Below are 24,582 nucleotides of genomic sequence, written 5' to 3'. Positions count from 1 at the left end.
GCAGAATAAATGTTGTACAATACAAATCAAGGGAATAAAGATTGATTGATTGATTGATGCACGATACCAAACCAGAAGGAGAACGAAAAGCAGAGCCAGAGCCAGAGTCAGAGTCAGAGCCAGAGCCAGAGCCAGACCGCCGACCGCCCCTTTGCGAAAATCCGGTATGGGGTTAAAGAATATTGGGAATGTAGTCGGTCAATCGGTTGCAGGATTGCGGGATTTCCGATAACGATAACCCCTTTGATTTTTGGTTGTACCAATATGTGTGTGTGGATGGATGGATGGATGGATGAATGTGGGTGTGTGGGTGTGTGTGTGTGAGTGTATGTGAATGTATGTATAAGTGTATGTATAAGTGTATGTATAGATATATGTATAAATATATGTATAAAGATATGTATAAAGATAATAAAATGTCACTAATACCTATAAATGTGTTGGAGTTTCAGTTGAACGGTTGGTATTGATGTTGGTGTCGCTGTGGATGCTTGTAGTATTGGTGTCAAGATGGTTAGGTAGAGAGGAGGTGAAGAAAGAAGAATATTGATTGTTTGGTTTGTTTGTATGATGCAGTGTGTTTTGAGTGAAGTACTCTCATGTTGGATTTGTTGGATTGGGTTTGGGGTTTTGGGTTTAGGATGAGATAGAGAGAGTAGTGTGTGTGTGTGTGTACCTAGGTAGTGATAATGAACTGAGTAATGATAAGAAAGGGTGTGAAAGTATTCCATCCGTTTGACAACATAATAATGATAAATAAGCCGTATTGAAATTCGGAATCGAATCAGACAGAGAATGGATCAGACAATGAATCAGCCTCCTTCCATCTATCAATCAATCATTTGCATTTTCAGCATCCATACCTGAAGCGGCGCAGTATCGTGTTAAAAGGGAATTTCGAGGGCTTTCATACGACGCTTTCTTTCTTTCTTTCTCTCTTTCTCTCTTTCTCTCTTTCTTTTCTGCAAACCTCAAAGCCATCCATCGTTCTAATTCATCATCTAAGCCAAATCCCTCCAAGCCCCGCTCCAAGCCATCAACATCTTCCGCCCACTCTAGAGCAATGTGGACGCGTTCGTTTATCCTGTCCCGTCTGGTACTGTCTGTCCGTCGTGTCCTGTGTAGTTATTGTGTACTTCTATGGTAGGTATGGTAGAGTAAGAGATCTCGGTCTCGGTCTGGTAGACTAATGAGAGTAAGAGTAACTGCGTTAATTATCTGTACAAAGTACTTCTGCGTACCGGTACTGCACGGTACCAAGCCTCACAAGCATTCTTCATACCCAGCTTTTGCCCAGACTCCAGAGTCTAAATCGGCCGAGACTCCGATGTTTTATTGCTCACTCATCACTTACTCATTCATGTTGTGTCCGGCTTTGCCGAATGCGTACTGTGCTTTGAAAAGGTTGGCTGGCTGGCTGGCTGGCTGGTTGGCTGCTTGGTTTCATGGCAGCATGAATAATAAATGGTGGAAAATGTAATTGGAAACGATACACGACAAGATGATGGCTTCAATCGCTTTGAGAAAGTGGGAGTTTAGTTCTTTAAAGACAAAAAACCAAGGTCATGGCCATGCTCATGCTCAAAACTCATAGGTTAGGGTAGGACAAGTGGTTAATAAGTGTGAAATGTGACGATTATAAAAGGCTGAGATCATTGGTGCTTTATATTAGGTTGAACCTACTTATGACCGGCTATGTCTGTGTGCGCACTGTGAGAAGAAATTCTGGAGGATATGAAGAAGAAGAAGAAGAAGAAGAAGAAGAAAAAAAAAGTCGCAAGTGGGTACCAGTGGTGAAGATCTCGACATGGTTGATGACTACGCTATGTGTTATGTACAAAGTACACTTCGTACAGGTAGGAGGAGAAGAGAATGGAAGCGTGCAAACTTTACGATATGGAGAAGAACTGGATTGAGTCAATTGAAGGAAGATTCATTCGATTCATCCAACTCATCAAATCATCGACTCATCCATCTCCCTTCAAGTTGACAACACAGTTCTATTATTACTCATCACTTCAATTGGTCCACCAGTGGTCACACATGTGGCTACGTACACAAGTAGAAATGGATATACCGTACACGTGAAAATGAGGCTGATACTGACCCCTTTATTTCAAATGATGGTGGCCGTCGTAGTCGTGGCGATTCACCTCGGAAGTGCGTTGGTGGATGGAGAGATGGTGGATGGTCGATGGTGGATAAGGACCGCCCGTTTTCCCATTCTCTCCGATACGGGGAAGGACTGCAACGGACCATTCTCAAACGGCCAAGTCACCCATTCATGTCGGCCGCATGCTCTGTCGTGGTCAAATATCCGCTTCTAATCCTATCCCTTCGTTTGTCTGGACTGCGTGATGAAAGGGGCGTGTTTGGATATGGAACTTGATCAGTAGGAACAAGCAGCGAGAAGAGTTATCGTAAGACTTAAGTTAGTGTGGTAAATCATAGACAGGAGGCGTGATGCCGGCAGATATGGAGTACTTCGTCACAGATTTATGCGGAAGTCTGGAGTAGGTAAAGTATCTGCAATACATATGTGATACATCTAGCGAGGTAGGTATGCTCGTATGTATCATTCAAAGTTCAAACCCAGTCATCTACACCTACCCCCAGGTCCGTAAGAGCCGAAAAGCGACTGGACGATCGAAATCTACCAGCCATGAATTGCCTAAACTGGGACATTTGAACCTCTGAACGGAAGTACACATGTACATCTCATTTTATATCCCTAGCAAAGGCTCCAGACGACGCAAGCTGTCTCATGATAATTTCTAATTTCTACCTTATTTCAACATTGATCGCTCAGGTCATATTCGTTCGACCTTGGGCGTGTTATTGGGTGAGAGGGCCGCTGATTGCAGATGCTACCTTAATAATAATGCATGCAAAAAATTCTTCATGCTCCCCGACCTCGCAGTTTTGCATATTTTCACGTATAATTCGGTCGGCCGTTCAACACAACAAGTGTATCACTGAGTCGGGGAATTTATTCCTTTCCATGCAATGTCCAACGTCTGTCGAAGCCACTATCACACAATAGTGCCACTCCCCACCATCTAATATCCAGTCACCTGCCCAATGTAGATCCAATCTTTGTAGTTTCCCCGAGAGTGCAACGGTACAAAACGTTCTCAACTTCTCAAGGTGGTACAATCACATATGAAAAGGGTGAGCCGTGAGTCTTGACATCGGACATCTATATACTCTCGGAAAACTACGACATATATGTGTATTTGCACGGGAAAGAATGCAATGTACCTAGGATAAGTTGCATGAACTCAATGGCCGTGCCCGGGTCCTTCACCTGATTCTGTCCATGTTTGAGCGTTCAAACACTGGGGACTTTTTTGTAATCTCTCTCGTCTCCCTTGTTTTGATGACGGCAAGCCTCAAGGAGATGTACTAGGGACAGAGAGTTTTCTCTATCGATCACTTGCATGAAGTTGGAGCTTGCCTCCGTTTCTCTTTTACGAACCCTCCCGGGAAAAAGACGCAATTCGAAAGTATAATTGTTGACGAAATATGCTGGTCGAGGAAATAAAAATGGGAACTAATCAAGTGCAGATCACGGACTCGAGGCCATTTTGTGATGGATCAAGGTGACCTTCCGTTACCTTATCTTGGAGTATCAAGGATATTCCTCACCTCAGGGTTGAGGGTTCGAGAAAGCTTATGTACATACATTCGCATTCGTACTGGTCTACTGGATACTTCCTGCAACATGTGCAAAATTCTTCACCTCAGCCCCATTTTCATTGCGTATGCGACGATGATGCTCAAAGATGGCGCACAGCAAGCAAGGCTGTCAGCCAGAATCATAACCATGATTACCGGTATCGTGTACCTACCTCGATCTCTTCGTCGTCGCCTTGCTGGCGCCTGTTAGTTTGTTGTGGTCCCTTTGGCGGATTTCTCTCCGCTCCATCCCACTTGGAAAGGATTCTAAATGTATTTCCGCACATTGCTCGTTGACATGCAGATAATGATGATGATGAGGATCAACGATGCATGGATGAAGCTTGTAGCTCTAGATCATGTACATACTACACTAGTCGATTTGAGCAGCTGTCCCAACGTGTCAAAATCGAAACATCCTGAGTTAAGCATCAGCCAAGGAGTGGATGATGCTACGATGCATTGATGATGGAGGGGTGGAGGAAGCAAGATCATACATCCTAGATAGGCCAGTTGAGAACAGCACATGCCACCAGGTGTTCACTGCCGTCCCGTTGTAGTATCCCCAACTTACAAACATGGATACTTTCTGCAGTATGTGTACATTATACATGACAACAATATTAAAGGTACATGGGAATATGTCGCTTCCCATGTTATGTCACTCGGGGAGGCAGAGGTCATGCTTCCGTACCCAGATTCACAGACAACCTCTGGTAACATAGAAAATAGAGAATGCCAGAGCTCATCTAGAATTCTCGTGGCGGGTCATCTCGTTATCTGGAATGGCAGACAAGATGTTGCATGATGGTTTGGAAACTCACTCTGTTAAACTTCGGTCCATCGGCCATGTGATGAGAGTGAATGGTTAGACATAGGTAGGTACAGTTGTGTTAGCATGAGACATATGTATAGGAGCAGTAGTAAAGCATAGTAGATAACCTAGCCATCTCGAAGCTATATCTTCTAATCCTATTGCTATACGGGAAAGGAATACGAAGTCAAGCCATAAATGCTCATTAGATGCCGAAATAATGTAGACCTACCAGCGAAATGATCAGATCTTGACTAATACTACTAGTTACAACGGTACGTACCGTGGTTGATAGTAGTACGTACAAAGAGTATGTAACTGGGTAGTTTTTGCTAACGATATCCATCCAAGACAACAGGCAGGATTCTTTCGCCAATGGCAATTCGACATCAATAAAAGAATCACAGTCTATTTGTTAGATTTGCTCTCAACTTCTCCACACTCTTTGCGCGCTTGAACTCACGGACTCGGCCTCGACCATAGTGTCCACTATTCTTAGCATTTTTTAAATTTGTAGTCAGCATATAGAATAATCCTCTCGAGAAATTCATGGTTAACCAAGCTTACCAAGGTATCCAACCCCGCTCAATCAATTGGTCTTGTCTCACTTTGTCTGTGCCGAATAATGTACCTATCCACGGCCCTTGCCTGCCAAAACGGAAATAAATAATAATGTTATGTGTGCCACGGACGTTCAACGAGTCATCTAGTCTATCCCATATCTCTCGGGTTCTCCTAATCAGCTAATCCATTAATAAAATGGTGTATTAGATCAGATTTAGACTCGGGATCCACGACTGATGCGGAAGTAATTGATATGAAGGCGGCAAATGCGTAAATAAGAAGAATAAACATAGCTTTCGAGCTTTGTATTGGTTTTGACATTGAATAACTGGGGTATCGTATGACATACAATCAGAGGAGGGATAAATAGACGTTGAAGCATAGATCAAGCATTTGGCAAGCATGTTCAGGATATTTGTTACTCCGAGACAACGAAACCGTCGGAACAATCGTCTTTAATATCTACTGGAGGCTCGGACATTGATCCGTACAGTACCTCACATATCGAAAGGTTCAGGATTTGCTTGGCTAACCTAAAGTAAGCTATGGGTAATGGAGAGATCACATTGAAAATGGGGGGGAAAGGAACGACATGGAGAACAACTAGCTATAACCTTGAAGTTGATGAATGGTAACCATAACACATGATGTGAATGATTTGAGTAGTGATAGCTTCGCCACGAGCACCTTTCCGGATGGTGTCAAAGTTATCGATAGCTGACATCTATTAGATGGTCATCCCTAGCTCGTGATGGCTCCAGATTTTCACCAAGCTTCTCCCTCGACGTATGATTGCGAGTGTCTCGATTGTATATCTGTAGCATTCGGCTCTATAAACTCCATGGCCATCATTTCCACCGAATTGCCCCTCATTGCGGACGCGAAGAGGGAAGGGTTCATTTATGCTCATCATTTTCATGCCGTGATACCCTGGTCTCTATAGCTCGAGATCGAACTACGGCCACCTTTTGGCAGTCGCATTCGAGGTGACAAACTTAGAGATAGTTAGAGCCGTGGAGGTTGACCAAATTCCACCATCCGAAACGCTTCGTCGTTGAAACTTCCCTGTAGAAACACTGGAGAAGTATATGAAGCTTCGGATCATATTCGCTAATATTGATGAAAGTGTCGCAGGTGTCTTTTTAAAGAGGGTTACGTTTTCCGAAAGCAGGCGCCTGCAGCGGCCGATGTGTTCTCGTTTAAAAACATACCCTAGTAGACCACAATTGCGCAAATGATAGACCAACCAGCAAACACTGACGAGATAACTAGTATGTTTTTGTGTAGGCGATTTAGCAAGCATAAGAGCAGGCATATTATCGGTCATAGACAGGCATCTCGTTCCTCTTCTTTTCGTGAGTACATTCGTACCTAGGTTCCTTATACCTAGGTGATTCTATTCAAGTCAACGATCCATAGAAAGCGGAAAGATAGGAACGACCAGATTTGGCTATGAATTCAGGCTGAAAATCATATCAATTTGACTCGTATCTTATGATAATTGTTACAATCATCTCAGGTAAGATGCGTAGATGACCATTGGCCGTTCAAGCTTGCAACAAATGCGAAACTGCATCGAGGAATTCATCATACAGACTCACTCGACTTGCCTTTCCCTCAGTACGTACCATATCAGATATTGATGTACCTACCATATGCATATTTTGTTCCGTTTTTCCATACTACTTTCAAGGTATCCTGAACCTATGCAGACCCTAAGCATTTTAAACCATCCTACTTGCTGTACAATCCACCTGGCGCACACCACCCACAGGACTTTACTCCACCACCAACATTCATTCTTCCTCGTCCACAATGCCCACCACACGCGCTTGAGGTCCAGTTTTAATTATTTTCAATTTTTGCAGTCTTACACATCGAGTTAAAGCGCATCCGATTGTATTTCAATTTATCCCTTCCCCCTCCGTTATTGCCAAAAAGTGGCACCCGGCAAGCGTCACTGAACCGAGTGTACTTCAGCAACTGATGAAGGGGAACAAAAGTCGACCAAAAAGATTAATCGACTAGCAAGCTAGCAAGCTAGATAGCCGGACGGACTAGACTAGACCACTAAGTAACTAAGTAACTAAGTAACTACTATTCCTCTGTACGAAATGCATATTTTTCCGAGCATTATTTGTTTGTGAAATTCTGGTAACTTACACTTTTTCCTGCCTTCCCAAAACAAATCATCCAACAACTCTTCTCCCCACCCCACCCCCAGTAAAATACCCAGATTGTACAAGTACATCCCAAGAGCTTAACAGCCCCAGACCAGTTCTAGTACTAAATAGCTTTCATGGCTCGAATCGATCATTCTCGTCAAATTCACGAATGGCTCAAACGGCTTAAATGGCACACCAGGCGCACATTTCGCTCAATGCTCGCAGAACAAGCGCTGCTATTTGTCTCCAGATTTTGATCCACTCTACCCATCTCGATCCCTGATTCCTTGATGCATCCGTCCCAGTCTTCCTAATAATTGCTAACGCTTGATTTTCGATGTAGTAGAAGACAAGGACAAGAGGGAAAAATTATAACTGTTCGGGTCCAGCCGTGTGGTCTTCTTGTTGGCTCAGTCATATATAGACCTCGTCCAGACCCTGATGTCCACCTTCGAAGCAGTATGACATCTCATCGTCTTTCTCTTCTATTGTGGTAGTGTGTCATTCTTGTTTTAGGGAACTGGCTCCTCGCAACTGTATATTTGATCCAATTGAACTCAGGTACACGAGGATGACAGTCGTTTGGTGATCTCTTCGTCTTTGTCCTTCGGTGGCTGCTTGAATATATATTGGCAGGTTTCTTGGGAAGAGTTTTTTTGTATTTTGGTCTTTGGGAGCAAACAAAATAAAGAACTACCATACATACATACCATATTCTCTTACCACAATTCGAGGATTTTCATGGCTGGATTCCAGTGAAATCACTATTCCTCCCAAAAGAAAGAAGATTTTCTACCTTGATTTTTCTGAGATACGAAGAATTATTTCTACCTGATCTGACGGGCAAACATCTCGAACAACCCAAGCTCAGTCCTCCTCTTACGACTCCTCCGTTTTCGCGCATCACCACCACCACAAACTGCCCTCGAGAGCTCCATTCCACGTCCTTTCCTTCCACGACATATACCGGCACCATTTGACCGACATCGAAGACATTGGCCCAATCTTGTTTCCATACGTTGCAGTCCACCCCCTTTTGAAGAAATTTTGAAAATTGACGAAATCCTATCATATATGTGTTACGGGTCTTCCACAAAATTCCTCATAATATCATATCAAACCGGGTCAAAATCGCCGGCTTCTATAAGCCCTTTTTTCGACATCACAAAAGACTTCTATTCCCCGGTGGTCTTGCTTGAAACATATACGAGTCTTACACGCCCAATTCGGGTTGCCACTTTTTCCGCCTATACCTCACGAATTTACACCCACTCGACTGATCCCTTGTGACGTTGAACCCGTTCATCACTTGACCTCCGTGGATCTTGTCTTAAAGAAGTTCCTCGTTCTCTTTCCCTCCATACTCTATTACTTCAATTTCAAGTAGCAATAATGGCTTTGCCTAGTCTCGATATATGGCAATGGGCCTTCTTAATACTATGGTAAGCTTAGTAAAATCTCTTAGCCTCGCCTATCCTGCTTCTATTTCTGTTCCTGCGCCACACAAGTCGAGGACTAATTGTGGGAACAAACAGGCTCCATCGTTATGTCAGATTTATTGTCAACACTATCAGCCATTGGGTTTACAGAACAGTCCCAATACCATCAAATCCTTCCTTCACATCGAAAGATGTGAGCGTCATAATACCTACGATCCATAATAATTTCGACGAATTGAGAGATTCTCTGCAGAGCATCCTCGCATGTCAGCCAGCCGAGCTTATCCTCGTCACTACAGCCGACAAATACAAAAAGCTACAGTACTTTTCCAAATCCTTGGAAGCTAACAACGTCAGCGTTTACTATGCGCCAATTGCAAACAAGCGTATTCAAGTATGCGAGGTTATTCCAAAAGTGAAGACGCGCATCTTGGTAATGGCAGACGATGATGTCACGTGGCCAAGGACAATACTACCCTGGTTACTTGCACCCTTCGAGAATGCAAAGATTGGTGGTGTTGGGCCATGTCAACGAGTCAAGCGAGTGCGCAACGGCACCTTTGCCGAGCGTGCATTCAATTGGCTTGGAGCTGCTTATATTGAAAGACGCAACTTTGAAATTTCGGCAACCCATGGTATTGATGGTGGAACCTCCTGCATGTCTGGGCGAACTTGTGCATTCAGGTCCGAGATTCTGCAAAGTCCTCTTTTCTTGGATGGATTCAAAACAGAGAGATGGGGTCAATATCAACTCAATGCAGATGATGATAACTTTGTCACGAGATGGCTTGTCGCAAATCAATGGTCGACATGGATTCAATACAACCGAGAGTGTGAAATCGAAACGACACTTGAGAACAATTTCAAGTACTTGTACCAATGCTCGAGGTGGGCTCGCAGCAATTGGAGAAGTAACTATACTAGTTTGGTTACGGAAAGACATGTTTGGCAGTAAGTCGGAGCCCTTTTTGTCAAGTCACGAGGTGAAACTTTTTGCTGATCATCTCTGCGTACAGTCAACAACCGTGGTGTGTCTATGCTCTGCATATTGCCACCTTTACCTCCTTGTCCTTCGCCTTCGATCCTCTCATCGTCTACCTCTCATTGAAGGCTACCGCATCTTGGTCCCCACAGAATCAGATGATTGCAGTGATTACCCAATTGGTCTTCATGCTTGTAACGAAAGTCGTGAAGTTGATCGGCCTCTTTATTCGAGAACCAAAAGATATTGGATTTCTTCCAATTTCTATTCTCTTTGGATACTTTCATGGATGGATCAAATTATATGCACTGCTGACACTTCGGATGGTAAGCTAATACTCCGCTCTCACGTGTTTTCTCTTTTTGGGCTCCAATGCAATTTTAGATGCTAATAATCCTTATACAGACTTCGTGGGGTAGTCGTGCAGATGGAGACGCCAATGATAGCCATCGTATGAGTCCTCGAGCACGCCGCAGCGAAAGTATTACATCTCCACCGGGCAACCACCCCGGTCTCATCCGCTATAAAGACGAAGTGCAAATGGAAGCACCCGAAACTATCGAGAGCTCTCAACACACCTCCTTATCCGAAAAGTCGAGCTGCGCGCTGGAACCTGACCCCTACCCCCGTTCGGATGATGGGTACAACGAGACTCTCTTTGATGAAAGTAATCTCGACTCCGCCTCCGATGCCTCTTACGATGCAAATGATTCCCATGATGATGATGTCTTTCTTTCTCATTAATTTCCTGATGAGGCAGTTGTAGGAAAGGAACCCTCCTGAGACGCTAGTGCAGCATTGTCTTGGGGGCGATCGCTTTCCTACTGTTTGTCATTTACATGCGTTGTCTTATTGTTTCAACGTTTCTTCACATTTCCGGCCGGCGTACGCGCTCGTGCATTCAGCATATTGGTGATTGAAAAGATTAACTGGGTTATTGGTTTCTACACACAACATATTCTTGCATTTGTTTTTGGAGTTTATCTTTCGTTTCCTTTCTTTGAAAAGAGATAAGAAGACTTGGTAGCTACTTTAGGATATCGATGTACACACGCACATCCCACGTCTCAGAATGTGTTTATTTTTCTTTCTATTTATATGTTGTTTCTATGTTATTCATTCTCAATTTGATATTTCTCTTCATTTCCCATTTATTTACTAGGATGGACAACTAGTCTACAAAAGTGGTCGGGGTGATGGGCTTTAAGGACGGTCTCGAAAAAGAAAAAAATCCTTTCCGATATCTTCTTTTCATTTTCTTTTCATTCTTAATTATCGGGGTGGAATCGAAGGAGGAAAAACTCTCATACAGAGGTCCACAATCAAAATGGGAATAGGATCTATGAGAAAATAATTTTTGGTCACGGAAATAAAGGCATCATGACAGTGATCTGATCTGATCTAATCAAAACATGTAGAATAGAAAGATAATTATCTCAATGGCATATGGATGCGATAAGATGAGATGGTCTGTATAGGAGACTCGGAAGCTGCAAGCATATAGTTTGGATCTTGAATATCAAATTATCATTCGTTTGTTTGTTCAAACTTGACATTGACTGGCGTTTGAAGATGCGTGTGGAACCCAGCCTATTAATGACAGCCCATACATCTTGGCACAATTTTGTTCCATACTCATTCCGCACCCTATAGAAAATCGCTCAGACACAGACACCCTATTTCACCTTCTCATATGTACATAAGTACCTTGTGCGTTCAATCTTTGGTAAGGGATAACTATTGGAAGAAGATTCGGCCTGACCGATCAGCAAAGCCAGGTACCAGAGTCTACCAATCCGGCAAGCCAGAGAAAAAAAACGCAAGGCAAGTTGGGATGAAACGGTCAGATAATGAAGGAGGCAGGTTTGAGGAGTTATGGATGTGTAACGCACATGCATATATATGTACAGCTACCCGCATATGCTTGAATGACAATGGCATATTCCTTGGCGTTGGCGTGTCTAATCGGAAGATACCCAGATGGTGGGGAGGTGGGTATTTCATTTGCTCCATGGTGCATTGAGTTTTGATGGATCTGAATTCCGGACTGAAATGGAAAGGGAGAATGGTGGACTGGGAAAAGAGGATGCGATGTGCGGAACGGGAAAGACGTTTTGAGAAGATTCCAATAAAAGGTGGAAAGATGGGAAGACCAGACAGGTGTTCATCGTTCATAGCCGTTGTAACGTTTATGCAGTATGCATGCATATGCAATGTATTACAGGGAAAGGGTGGTGCGGTTAGGGGGTTGTGATTTGTGTGGAAGAAATGGCGCTGGGGTATTGAGTGATTGCCCAGGTATTTATGTGGTCTCGAATTATGTTCTGGACTGAGGTGGATAAGTGATTGAAGAGCCAGATAGGTATGTATCTTCAAGCATACATACGGTGTGCATGCTGTAGGATTTCTTTGTAGGTAATAGCACTTTTCGATTGCTCTGCGTTGCATGTAGCAAATGCAATCGACAAACGGAGAAACAGGAGTGGAATTATTTAGGGCTATGTTGGATAACTTATACAATTCTTACATTTTCCATTTCATTCGGTATATGCATGCTAAGACGGAGTGTGCCAGCCAAACCGGTATTCGCTCGGGACTTCACGAACATCGAGAACATACGAGAGTATACGAAAAACGGAGAAAAGGGGAGAAAAGGGATCTTGCGTTGCATTCAGCAAATCTCTCATGCAATTACATACATTACATCCGAATGTCACTCGGCATCTAGATACCCTTTTCGTTCGTGGATGATGTTTCCCATAAGATCGGATGTTGGTCGCCAAGAAGGACATTTATCCGACCCGGGACCGAAGAAAAGGTTGAATGAGATAATGAATGAATGAGGGAGGTAATTGCCCCGTTCTGATTGTGGAGCCGAGTTGCAATTTGAATAATTACATTTGGGCACATTGACGTTAAGGATGCAGCGAAATTTCATATACGTTGTGTCCAAAGTGTGATATTATCGGGAATTAGGCGGGTGGAGTTGGGGGAGAGAGTGCAAGGAAGCGAGCTTCAGGCTATATCAAAACTCGGCTGGCGTAGATAGGTAATGTTCAAGCCTCGTAAGAATGGGTGAAGAGGATCTAAATATGGAAATCGAGACGCACCATGAAATTCCAGAAGCTCTGGATAGATTTCGTTGTTTTTGTGTCTTTGATACTGATATGGGACATCATGACGTGAAAATGTCATATTCACATGTTTGGCTTCTATCTGTTCGAAATTGAAAAACCTTGGATCAATATGACGAAACCACAACATATGATCCGAAAAGATGGAGATGATTGGAGAAGGTAGGGAAATGGGGGCACTCTTCGTGTTTGGCCTTTTTTTTTGGCAAATGTGGGTTTCATGAAGCAAGAGGCTTTCATACATTATCTTAAGAGCGAGGGCGTGTTGGTGACGATTAGCACGCGAAAATCGATGTACAAGCAAGAAGAGAATAACTGAGGACTGTTAAAATCTTAGGTAACAAGCTTGAATCGGATGGACCTGCATGGATGGCGTCTAGGTGTTACATGTGCTTCCTATGAGAATACGTATGATCTGAGGAAGCACTCGAAAACCTGTCATCAGAGAGATTACAGAATGCTGAAGCCGTCTTTTAAATTGGGAAGTATATAAAGGTTCGTAAAGGTTCGTGGAGATGATGTATCATTTCTGGCGTGGTCTGCATATGCCACAACTGTTGGTGATGGAAAGAAAGATTTTACTACGGTTTATCTCGTCTAATATATTTGTCTAGTAGATGTAAATACAGGGAATTTGTGGGAGACTTCTTGAATAGTGAAGAAAGTTGTGGAGAAAAGGTTTTTTAGGACCGTTTCTTTGTTGATATTGAGGCGTTTGTGTAGGTCCATTCTGCGAGGCAGTCATTTACCTGTCTGTCAGAATTTGCGGTTAAATGAAGCATACTTATACTAGTAAGGATGGTAACACCATGATTTCAAGGCTTTTGTGGCATATTAAATCTTCACGGCCTTTAGACGCGGCAGGGTATTATAGATGATGAACTAGACGGGGATTAAGTAATTGGGCCGACTTCAAATAGATCAATGCCGAGGGCAAGGCTCTTTAAATCAAATCATCCACTAGTTCGATTTGAATATCATGGTATGCACATCGATTGGACCCTCTTCATACGAATTGTTCAAGGAAATTAGCAGAACATACGAGGTCTTTGATGATTGAATTAGGTCATTGGAAAGACAAGACCTGCTAAGAGAGCCATCGGCTCTTCGGTCAATCAAGCACAATTACCTCGCCGAACAAAATGTCAGTTTACCGATTCACGGCTTCATGACTCGACAATGCGAGTCAAAAATCCTGAATTCCTTCCTTATCGCGCCTTTCTCGGTCAACGGTCGTAAATTGAGATTTTAATAATCCTTGCTCATATTTATGTACCTTGGCCGTCAATAGCGTCATGTATTTCATCCATGCCACATAGGAAAATGGTCGCGCATGGAGTCTCGGTCCTAGTTGCTCAATCACGTTACGGAGTAATTGAAACTCCCTCCGTCGATGATCAAGACCAATGACTTTCCCATGAAGCTTTGAAATATCAGGTGTGAGTAGTATTGAAGGAAAGGGCTTTATCCTGTTTCAAGTACAGAGTGTCGTAGATCGCAATAAAGTGCTTACTGTCGCATTTTGGTAAGAAACTGTAGATCCTGAACGGATGTGTCGTCACTAAGCTTCCTCCATCAAATGCACGGCGTGATATCCTTAAAAGTACCTCACCAGTACACCACGTGGCCTGAACCAAACCCACGCAGCTATGCATGAAATCCCGACGTGTATTCCCCAAGGATCCGTTTGAGATATTCCAATTCTAGGCTGTGTCCCATCGGATCGTAGTCCCGTTCTACCCTGGTTCAAAAGACCCGCGTGAGAGTATCAGCCTTCTCTTTATACCCTACCAGCTAGAAATGAAATGTTTTCCCTTATAGCCAGTGTAATTTCCCCTTGGCCGGTGTAAACATAGGCGATTGTGTCAACCCATGCTTCTGGGCTTGGTAAAGGAAAATCAATGGAATCACCTTTACGGATATGCCCCGATAGCATCAGAGCGGCCAAAACTGGGAGATAATGTAAAGCATATTCTATGTCTGCAATGAATTGTTAGTCATGACATACATTGTCATTGTACACGAGGCACTTACGAATCGGCACTGCCACGTGATTGGGATTGATCTGACGTCTGATATGGTGCGCGGTCCCGCGTCGATCTTGGATGGAAATTTGCTGCAAAGACAACCGTCGAAGCCTGCTAGACCTTCTAACGATTATTGGATCCCGTGAATAGTCTTGCTTGGATTGAGGCATTGGTATGCCGTCTCGTAATTCTCGAACGTCAACTTCTTTTTGAATCCAAAAGGGCTTTCGTTCGATTTCTCTAGGCAATACCCTCGCACGTATAATCGCGTGATCCGATATCCCGAAGGACTCGTGCACATCCTGTTCTTTTATCATTCCCAAGCTTGGTCGCCTTAGATTGACTGCATTAACGAAAGCATCGGCGGTGACAATATTTCCAAAATAAACGTGACCCCAAGTCTGCAAGCGATCATGGGTATACTCGAACGGGACACGATGTATTGAAGTGGAAGAAGCTGGTGCTTCAGAATGCCGCCTAATATCGAAGATGCTGAAATCCGATGATTCTTTTGATTGAATGATGAGGCATGTTTTAGATTCTCCTATCTTCTCATTGGCAAGTAGAATCCCTGGAACCATCTGCGATGATGGCGAATTGGGGGAGATCATACTTGAAGATGCTTTGTCCAATGAACGTGTGCATTTCGCCGGGGTCACCATTGTAGAGTGCCTCCTGGGGATTTGATGTGCTTGAATTAAGCTATTATGTCGCGACCAGGCATCAAACTTCCAGCCGATTGGTTTTTGGCATTGTGAGGCATAAGCTCGTGCTGCCACTAGGCTGGGACTGGGGAGTTGTGCGAGCGGGGATATGGACCCAACGCCCTGGGATGGAACGCTACGCTCACGCTCACGATTTCGCGCAGATTGCGCATGCAATTCGGGATACTGCAGCTTCTTATTCCGCGGGCGAAAGATCTCCGGCATGGTAGACTGGGCAGAATCCGGATATTACTTGAAGGAACACCCGAAAAGAAAGCAGAAACCTGATTAGAAATGACTAAATAAATTGAATAAAGGAATAGCAAGTTTGAATGCAAGTGCTTATGGTCGATCGCTTTTGTGATTTTAAGAGATATCAGTTCTATTGATGGATGGGGTTCAAAAAGAATCCCAAGAGCAAGCTGGCCAAAGAACTCGAATACTATATGATCTAATAGAAATCAGATGATATGGAGTAGCATTCTCGTCCATACCTACGTTTGCTCATATGAGACGCCAACTACTCACGTTGAAAGGAAATGAGTTACAGAATGTCTGATTCATAACATCCCTTGAGTCTCCCTACTCAGCTTATTAACATCAAAGCCGCTTGTAACTATGGAGAGATCTGTATCGCCAAAGGATGTAAGTTCCCATGGGACCCGAGACCTTCTCAAAACTGGGTAGCCGCAGGCTTTTGATAGAAACTCCGTTGAACCGAATCGCAGGCGTGTCTCAACCACACATGACCTGATAGGCCGGATGCGGTTTGAAACGTACACTCACGAGTGATTCTAAAGAATAGAAGCCACCAGAAAGATTGATGAAATAGCAGAAAGAAAGAAGTTGTTTCAAGTATCCGCGAGACATCTCATTGGAAAAGAAAGAATCATGAAGTAAATGTTTGAGGTGGCTGTGCGCTAGGGATCTAAACCGGTCAGAACTTTCTCTCGGTTTTCCCAAGATGCTAACTTCTTCAGAAACATGAATCATGGTCTTGGTCGAGACTAAATGCACTGATATCGTTGAAAGCTTTCGATGGAAGAGACGAGAAAAAAAATATGTCTCACAAGGTGTGAAGTCGGAAGAGTGAGGTGATGGATTTGGTGAACCGAGCGGCGGGGCTGTCGTAGCCACATTGCGTCGAATTGTCTGGCCTCATCAAAAATTATAACACAGTTTTTGACATTCTCATTCAATTGATTTTACAAGCCCAGCGTTGCCAGTATGTCGCGGGCAGCCGAAGCAGCTATGGCTGCTAGTTACAAAAGCTTGAAGGAGGATTTCGTATCAAATTTGACAGGTGGAGGAACTGGAGAAATTAATTTGGTTACTGCTGTCGCTCCAGTATGTTTGGGCAATGCAAACAATTATTATTGCACAGCGAGCTAACTTACTGGAACAGGTTGCAGTCATCCTTTGGTCGGCTTTACAGAGCCGCCAGCACTTTTTCGCCCCATACACTCCAATTGCTTTCGCTGTCGACTTCCTCATTAATGTCGGAGCTATTCTACTCGCGATTTCTGTCTACGCGGATATGCCTCTCATATTGAATCTCTTACTCCTTGCGCCAGTTCCATTACTATATGCAACTTCAACGCAGAAGACGACACAGAAGGCTACGCAAAAGAAATCAAGAGTGCCACAATCAAAAGCAAAACCTTCAGACGAATTGAATCCTCTTCCGAAGAAGCCTTTCCTTACCATCTATAGAGGAGCGATGTTGGTTATCACTTGTATAGCTATACTGGCAGTCGATTTTAGGATTTTTCCACGGAGGTTTGCTAAGGTAGAAAACTGGGGAACATCATTAATGGACATGGGAGTAGGATCTTTCGTATTTTCAGGTGGTCTTGTAGGCGCCCGGTCGATACTCAAAGAACAGAATGCTGGCCGAACAACGAAGCTCAGCACACGCTTATACAACTCAATACGCCATTCACTACCATTGATTGCTCTTGGGGCCATACGTTTATACAGTGTCAAAGGATTGGACTATGCGGAGCATGTTACCGAATACGGAGTGCACTGGAATTTCTTCTTTACTCTTGCATTCATTCCTCCATTCGTAGCGATATTTCAGTCCGCGTTTCAACTCATCCCGTCATACGCCTTGTTGGCCGTAATCCTCGGCTCCCTGTATCAAGTTGCACTCGAATATACCAGTCTAAAAGCTTTTATACTCACAGCTCCAAGAACAGATCTATTTTCGAAGAACCGTGAAGGAATCTTTAGTTTCTTTGGCTATCTCGCAATATTTCTGGCTGGTCAAGCAGCGGGGATGTTCGTATTACCACGCAATTCCATGCAGATTGGAGGTCCAGTTGCTCAGAGGAAACGCCTCTTGATGCAAATGGGTACATGGTCAGGAGTGTGGATTGCTCTCTACTTGTTTACGACGAATTACAAATATGGATTGGCATTAAGTGTATCACGCCGCCTTGCGAACCTTCCGTATTTTCTATGGGTTTCAGCTTTCAACTGCTCACAATTGACTGCTTTTTGTTTGGTGGAAACGATATTCTCCCCAGCGGCTCATAAAAGCACGGATGCGAAGACGGAAAAGGAGAATTATGAACTCTTAACGAGTCGAGTCCTTGAAGCATATAACAGAAACGGTCTGGCCATCTTCCTGGCTGCAAATTTACTCACAGGACTCGTCAACCTGACCATCCCAACTTTATTTGTTAGCAATCTCCAAGCTATGGGGATATTACTACTTTATGCCTCTGCCTTGACAGGACTCGCAGTAGGTTTGGATGTATATGACATCTCCATTAAAATGTAATCCCGGATGGAGATTGTTTAAGCAGCACAGTAATCTGCAATCTCGCTGAGCACAGCTTTTGCCTTGCAACTCCCCGTGCTTGATGAAAGCATCGATGAACCTTGTGCACAAACTTTGACACTTGATACCTGCTTCGGATGCTGTGAACCTGAATATATATCAATCGTACGGGTAGATGAGACAATGAAGCAAACAATGCAAAAGTTTCGACCTCAGCAATAATTTGATTCATATAGCTCTTGATTCATATATCAGAGCTAACTATACATCCGGTCGGTTAGATCGGTCCTTATTATCTACTTTATGAATAACCAAGTGACAGCTAATCAATCAATCGATCAATCAAGCAATTCCAGCATAAAACTCTACATTAATATATATTAACCCCCCAAACCACATTCTTAATTGACTCCGCACTCATCAGCCCGTCCGAAGACTTTATAGCTGGGGGGATCATCAGGTTTGTTTATCGTATCGGGAAGGATGCTGAAACAAAGCTACCTTGCACCTTTCACATGTAGGTTGACTCTCATCTGCTTGGGTCTTTGGGTTTTCTTTTATATCTCGATGTGTGATTCGTGTTTTCGAGGTGAATGAATGGGATGGAATGGGAGGGAGGGGAATGGGATGGTGCATGCATGCATGCATGTAATTGTAATACAACGTTGACTAGTAGTTAGGGAATGGATTATGGTGGTGGATTGTGAGTGGGTGCGTGGTACCTGAATCTTTCCTTGTTGGTATTGGGGTGCTTCTTTTTCCCGAGGGGGACTTGGATGGTTATGAATACCTGGGTATATACGGATGTGAGGTTTTGAATTCGAGTTTGGTCGATGTAGATGGATATGCCGTCAGATGTGGATATATCAGTAGTATATGATTCTCAGGTATTATAGCAATAACATGTAGTTGATAATGTACATGTAAATATCCTTATTTTGTATCCTTCTTCAATGTTGATATAATGCTTATATATCCACCTACCTACCTACCTGTATATGCAGTGAAACAATCCCGAAATAAGAAATGAAATAACTAAGATTTAAGGGTTCTTCGAGTCTTCTGTGGAGCGAGCGGTATCTAATTTGTTTCAGAGGTTGTTTGGGGGGAATTTGGTACTTTGTAGATTTGGTGTGTTGATGAATAGGTATTATATAAGTAGATAGATAAGATAGATAGATAGCTATGGAATTGTAAGTTTGAAGGTGTTTGTAGGATGGTATTTATATTGGTAGTTCTATTTCTATTCTAGAGCTTTAGAATTTGTATATGTAGGTAATGCTATGCTTCATCTGGAAAACAAATAGAAGATGAGAGTGAAACCTAGATGTCTATCTAGTAGGTAGGTAATAGATACTTAATATAGCATTGCGATATATGTGATCTGATATGACTTGACTTGATCTAGTATCTACCTACGATACCTATCTATCTATCTTCCTCCATATATTTTCAATCCTAAATAGTCTTCACTGATACACACACAACCTAAAGCAACCCATCAGATAAATACGCATACCAATCCATCCTCCAAATAAACATAGCACCTATATATCACATCATATATATTTCAAAAGTCTCCGGAGTACCTATCTCCCTACTACAATAGATAGGATAGACAGACAAATTTACACACAAAGCTCTGAAAATCATATTACTTGCATATCAGGAGATCAGGTAAGGTCGCTCGCTCACTCCTCGGTAAGGGAGGGGCGTTTATTTGCATCGGTTGCGAAAGATGGGCGCTTCATCTCCGGTGTTTATGCATGTCATTGTTTGATGTGCTAGGTAGTGGAGTGTACCATGACGGGATAGTATTTATGGGAAGGGATGAAGGATGGACTGTCTATTTTTTGTTTGTTTATTCTTGGGGAGGAGACGGGAGGGGTTTCATGGAGGTCTTGGGATGGATGGATAAATGGATCAAGGGATTATATGGTATCGTCGAGGATCGATTACCGTACTGTTTGTGGTTTATTGGGTCGAGAGTTGAGAGTCAGGAGGAGGAGATGAAGATGGGTCGCTGGACTTCGAATTTTGAATTGGAGGGTAGGTAGGTGGGTGGGTAGGTGTGTTATGGAGTACTTCATCTATCCACTCTATATTTATATCAATAAATGAATGAAATAATGGATACGTAGTGGAGAACCAAAAGATGGAGGATGTGTTGAGATGAAGATGATCATTTTTTATTTTAGAGAGAGAGAGAGTAATATGATGTGTATATGTGGTGATGCTGTGGCTGGGTTTCCTTGTTGATACTCGGATTAGAATATTTAGAATTGATAGAAGATAGATTAATCAAGGGAAAATTCGCCGATAATGATGATTGATGAATGATGACTTCATTGGTATCACTCTGTACGGTGTACAAATTCGATCCTCACTAGAATCTGGATTTACCGGTACATGAAGAGAGGTATTAGTTTACGCACGAGGGGGATCCTAGAATTTCAAGCGAGTCTGACAGACAGATGAAATGAAAAGGGACCAATAACGATCTGAATATTTATACACGGAACAGACTACTTACTCACAGACGAACAGACGGTCAAGTCAATCCAAAGAAAAGCTACCTCCCTACCAGCCTAGTAAGTCCCCAAGTACCATTCCAGGATCCGAGCCTGCCACGTCAATGCAAAGACGAACAAAGTTTTCAGAATGATGATATTTATGCCATTTGTTCACATTCCCAGTATGCATATGGATGGAACCACATCATCCCATCCGAGAATGGCATTTCGTCTAGGTTCCCCCTCATTCGTGGGTCCCGCGTGTGTCGTTCGAGGAGCGAGCTAGAAGGCTATCAGATGTTTTCTTTTGGGGGGGCTCGCTCACCGTTGGACTGGACTGGCTATGGCTGGTCTTTGTTAAGGTTTGGGATGGTGTCTAGTATGTTATGCCAGAGAAAACGCGAAGGAGACGCGCAGATGGTTGGGTGATTGCATGTTAAGACTAATGCTAGGAGGATATACTTCTGGGGACTTTCTTTTGTTCGTCTGATGTGTCAAGGAATGACCTGTTTCTTCTCTTCTCCATTCCCCTTTTCCTTTCGAGAGTGCGCATGCGAATGGGGATACTCGGTAGATAGATGTAATATGTAATATTGTATTTAGAGGACTATTCATGCGAAATGTTCGGGGGCGGTGAATTTGATAATAAGTTGATGTGATCCTCTTGTATAGCGATGTAAGGTAGAATAGAGGAAAGGAAAAGGGGAAAAAAGTAAAAGACATTCTTGTTCCTCTAGATTGAGATTCTGTCTGTGAAGATTGGATTCATTCTTTTTTGATTGAGTGTGTTCTAAATACCTACCTACGTGCCTACCTACTTCGCATTTTCGAAGTATCAAATTCGATATATCTCCGGATCGATCGCCTCCTTCATCCGTCCCATCTGATACCATTGAAAAGCCGAGGACGAGGACGAGGACCTAGACGCAGCAGCGAACGCGAACGAATATTTGATACCAGCCAGCCAGCTAGTCGTTCAATTGGATTCCAACCACACGATAGTGTTCTTACAACTTGCTCTATTTCTCTCTAGGTATGTTATGCATTGTCTCATTCGTTCATTCATCGTCTTCCCCTTATGGTTCTCGCGTGGTATGAATATCACAAAGTATCAAGCCATACCCTACATACCATACCAACACAAACAAACCAGCAACCACCGGTTTCTATTCATATCTCACGGGTGTCCAAGTCAAGGCCTTGAATAGGTCGTGCAAGTATGCATTTCTTCTTCGCCATCATAATTCCACTTCACCATCCCCAAGCTTGCCTTACCTTGTTCACGTTTCCCGCTCCGTTCATCAACCGCCCTAGGCTTTATCATTTCTCCTTTTCTTGACCAGTTTGAACCTCCCTTCCATGAGCCCCATTCCCATCCAACTTCGCCAAATGAACCAAAAGGAGATTACTTTGTAAAGATTGAGAAGGAAGGTTTTGGCTGACCCAGAGAAAGTTTGGAATTGGGGAATTACAGGGAACGTGAGCAGTGAGAAGAAGAACGGAACGAGAAAGAAGAGAAGAGTCTTTGTTATTAAGCTTAAGGGTTGGGATATCATATCATCGAGGGAGGATTTGTGGTTGTGGTAAGGAAGAAGAAAGAAGAAACTACCGCTTGTTGACTTAGCGACTGACAATAGTACCGTATAGTGTATTCATTGCATTACAGGACAGGACGAGTACATACGTATATCCAGCCAGACATACATACATACATACATACATACGTATCCGGAAAAGAAAAGGCAGAAAAGAGAAGCGTGAGAAAAAGGAAGGAATATTGATTGGGAGATAATAGTAAGTAATTATCCAACATTCACATTTAATTTTTAATTTTTTATGTCGAGGTTTTATCTATCCCTACCCACACGGAGAGTTTCCCTATTTCGTCTTCATACACAGACAGTATCTTCACCCAAGGACCCAAAGACTCAAGGTCTCAAGGACCCCAATACAGGGAACGTGGGAATTGCCAGCACCCACTCAGTACCCAACAGTCAAGATATGAATAGTCAATAGCCCAGCATCTAGCACCTAGCACCTAGTACTTAGCACCCAGCACCCAGCACCTAGCACCTAGCATTCAGCAGCATTCAGCACTCAGCACTCAGCACTCAGCCCGCATCCAGCTCACACCCAGCACCTAAATCATCGTCACATCTTATTTACAGAGTCCTACCTGGGTCCCTTCATATCACCATCTCATCAACCCAGTGTTACACCCGCGAAAGTGCGGGAAATCACTATAAACAAGCTTCTTCTATAAGCAGAGGGAGCATAATCTCTAAGCTTCATGCTCTACAGCTTTATGCTCCGGGTACAAGGTGCTTGATTATATACATCGATGCCGTCTAAAACAATCTGAACAATTCTCTCATTGTCTCTATTCACTCTTTTATTTCTATCCTCTCTATCCTCTCTATCCTTTCTATCCTCTCTACCTTATGCCTTATATTCCTGACCTAGGGATTACCTGATTGACCTTGTACCTTATTTACCACCTTATTCTTCCTTTTCCTCAAATCGACTTGACTAGGTACTTTCGCACTCTTACCCACAACACTACCACCACATACATCACTTACCTACTTACACACACTCTCCCTCTCTTACTGTTTTACACTCATTCGCTCACTTGTTACGCTCTCTCCCTCCCCCTCTTTCTCCCCCCCCCCCTTCTCTCTATTTAACCTGCTTGTTGTACATTGAAAAGAAAAAAGAAACCCCCTTACCACATACAATCCAACTTACATACTGTCGTTAAGCTAAGAAAAGAGAAGGGCAGAACGAGAACGAGAAGAAGCAGAAGAAAAGACAAAACAATCACAACCATAAATCCATCCTCAATACGAAAGAAAATAAAAAATAAAAAAGGATTAATCATAACAACCAATAAAACATCGCCAAAGAAGATTACCATCCGTCACAATTGACAATTACATTCACATTTTACAATTTTACCATCTCACCTCTTTTTCACCATTTCATCATCACCCAATTCGCCCAATTCACCATACCTGCCCTACCTCCCTCCCATCAAGAGGTAGAACGGAAGAAGGGTACATACTTCCTACCTACATCGAGATTCGACTGAAAAACAAAAACAAATCAAAATCCCAATCCAATCCAATCCAATCCAAAACAAAAAAACTCAATTCGATTCATTTCAATCTCAAATCCCAATTTCAATTTCCAATCTTGGGGGTCTTGCTTTACTTTCTCCCCAGCCACCCACATTTAATTACGCTCTCTACCTCTCTCTACCTCTCTCTACATACGAATTATAATCAATCAATCAATCAATCAATCAATCAAATCAAATCAAAGCAAATCAACTTTGGGTTCAATTGATCCGCCAACGACCGCACATACACTCACACTCACTCACACACACTCTCTCTCACTCTCTCTCACTCTCTCTCTCACACCAAAGGGATAAAAAAAAGAGAGGATCGACACTGACTAAAGGAGTCGTTCCCGCCATAAACCCATATTCCTCGACCGCCTACTTTTTTGTTAAGGAGCTACGATATCTAACATAATAGTCGCCCAAATTCAGCGCCAGCCGCGACACTCTTTTTAAAAATTTATCAAAACTTTAAAATTTCTAACAAACCCTCTTATTGATAATTGTTATCGCCAGCGTTCCCATTCTCCCCCTCCCCCCCGTCTACAAGGTGCAATTAATTTTCCTCGAGATTCCCCCTCCCATGATGTTAGTTGGTGGAAATAGGTGATAGACCGGCGAAAACCTCGCAATCATAATAGCACCTTCTG

At 43.1% G+C, this 24,582-nt stretch overlaps 6 protein-coding genes across 6 annotated transcripts; 3 read left to right on the top strand and 3 right to left on the bottom strand.

The window, feature by feature from the left end:
* Nucleotides 1-834: 834 nt before the first annotated feature.
* On the bottom strand, nt 835-1,735 carry EAF01_002827 (uncharacterized protein; the record flags this gene model as incomplete). Its single annotated transcript, XM_038911081.1, has 2 exons — nt 1,355-1,735; nt 835-1,117 (listed from the first exon to the last, which is right to left on the bottom strand). Exons 1-2 carry the CDS (start codon nt 1,360-1,362, stop codon nt 835-837), a joined length of 291 nt encoding a protein of 96 aa, XP_038774003.1. The 5' UTR covers nt 1,363-1,735.
* Nucleotides 1,686-1,916, top strand: EAF01_002826 (uncharacterized protein; the record flags this gene model as incomplete). The annotated part of the gene is made up of 1 exon (XM_038911080.1): nt 1,686-1,916. The coding sequence occupies one exon, from the start codon at nt 1,686-1,688 to the stop codon at nt 1,914-1,916; it is 231 nt and encodes a 76-aa protein (XP_038774002.1).
* Nucleotides 1,917-6,011: 4,095 nt separating this feature from the next.
* On the bottom strand, nt 6,012-6,371 carry EAF01_002825 (uncharacterized protein; the record flags this gene model as incomplete). Its single annotated transcript, XM_038911079.1, has 1 exon — nt 6,012-6,371. One exon carries the CDS (start codon nt 6,369-6,371, stop codon nt 6,012-6,014), a length of 360 nt encoding a protein of 119 aa, XP_038774001.1.
* Nucleotides 6,372-8,613: 2,242 nt separating this feature from the next.
* EAF01_002824 (uncharacterized protein) lies at nt 8,614-10,386 on the top strand (the record flags this gene model as incomplete). Its single annotated transcript, XM_038911078.1, has 4 exons — nt 8,614-8,663; nt 8,757-9,611; nt 9,677-9,968; nt 10,048-10,386. 4 exons carry the CDS (start codon nt 8,614-8,616, stop codon nt 10,384-10,386), a joined length of 1,536 nt encoding a protein of 511 aa, XP_038774000.1.
* A 3,434-nt stretch (nt 10,387-13,820) lies between these two features.
* Nucleotides 13,821-16,162, bottom strand: EAF01_002823 (uncharacterized protein). The gene is made up of 2 exons (XM_038911077.1): nt 14,811-16,162; nt 13,821-14,756 (listed from the first exon to the last, which is right to left on the bottom strand). The coding sequence occupies exons 1-2, from the start codon at nt 15,730-15,732 to the stop codon at nt 14,557-14,559; spliced, it is 1,122 nt and encodes a 373-aa protein (XP_038773999.1). The 5' UTR covers nt 15,733-16,162; the 3' UTR covers nt 13,821-14,556.
* Nucleotides 16,163-16,734: 572 nt separating this feature from the next.
* On the top strand, nt 16,735-18,295 carry EAF01_002822 (uncharacterized protein; the record flags this gene model as incomplete). The annotated part of the gene is made up of 2 exons (XM_038911076.1): nt 16,735-16,854; nt 16,913-18,295. 2 exons carry the CDS (start codon nt 16,735-16,737, stop codon nt 18,293-18,295), a joined length of 1,503 nt encoding a protein of 500 aa, XP_038773998.1.
* Nucleotides 18,296-24,582: the final 6,287 nt, after the last annotated feature.

This window comes from Botrytis porri (assembly GCF_014898465.1).
Source record: "Botrytis porri strain MUCL 3234 chromosome Unknown BPOR_003, whole genome shotgun sequence".
In the NCBI taxonomy this organism is placed as follows: domain Eukaryota; kingdom Fungi; phylum Ascomycota; class Leotiomycetes; order Helotiales; family Sclerotiniaceae; genus Botrytis; species Botrytis porri.
Note: the sequence above shows the minus strand (reverse complement) of the source record. Positions and strands in the feature narration are given on the sequence as shown.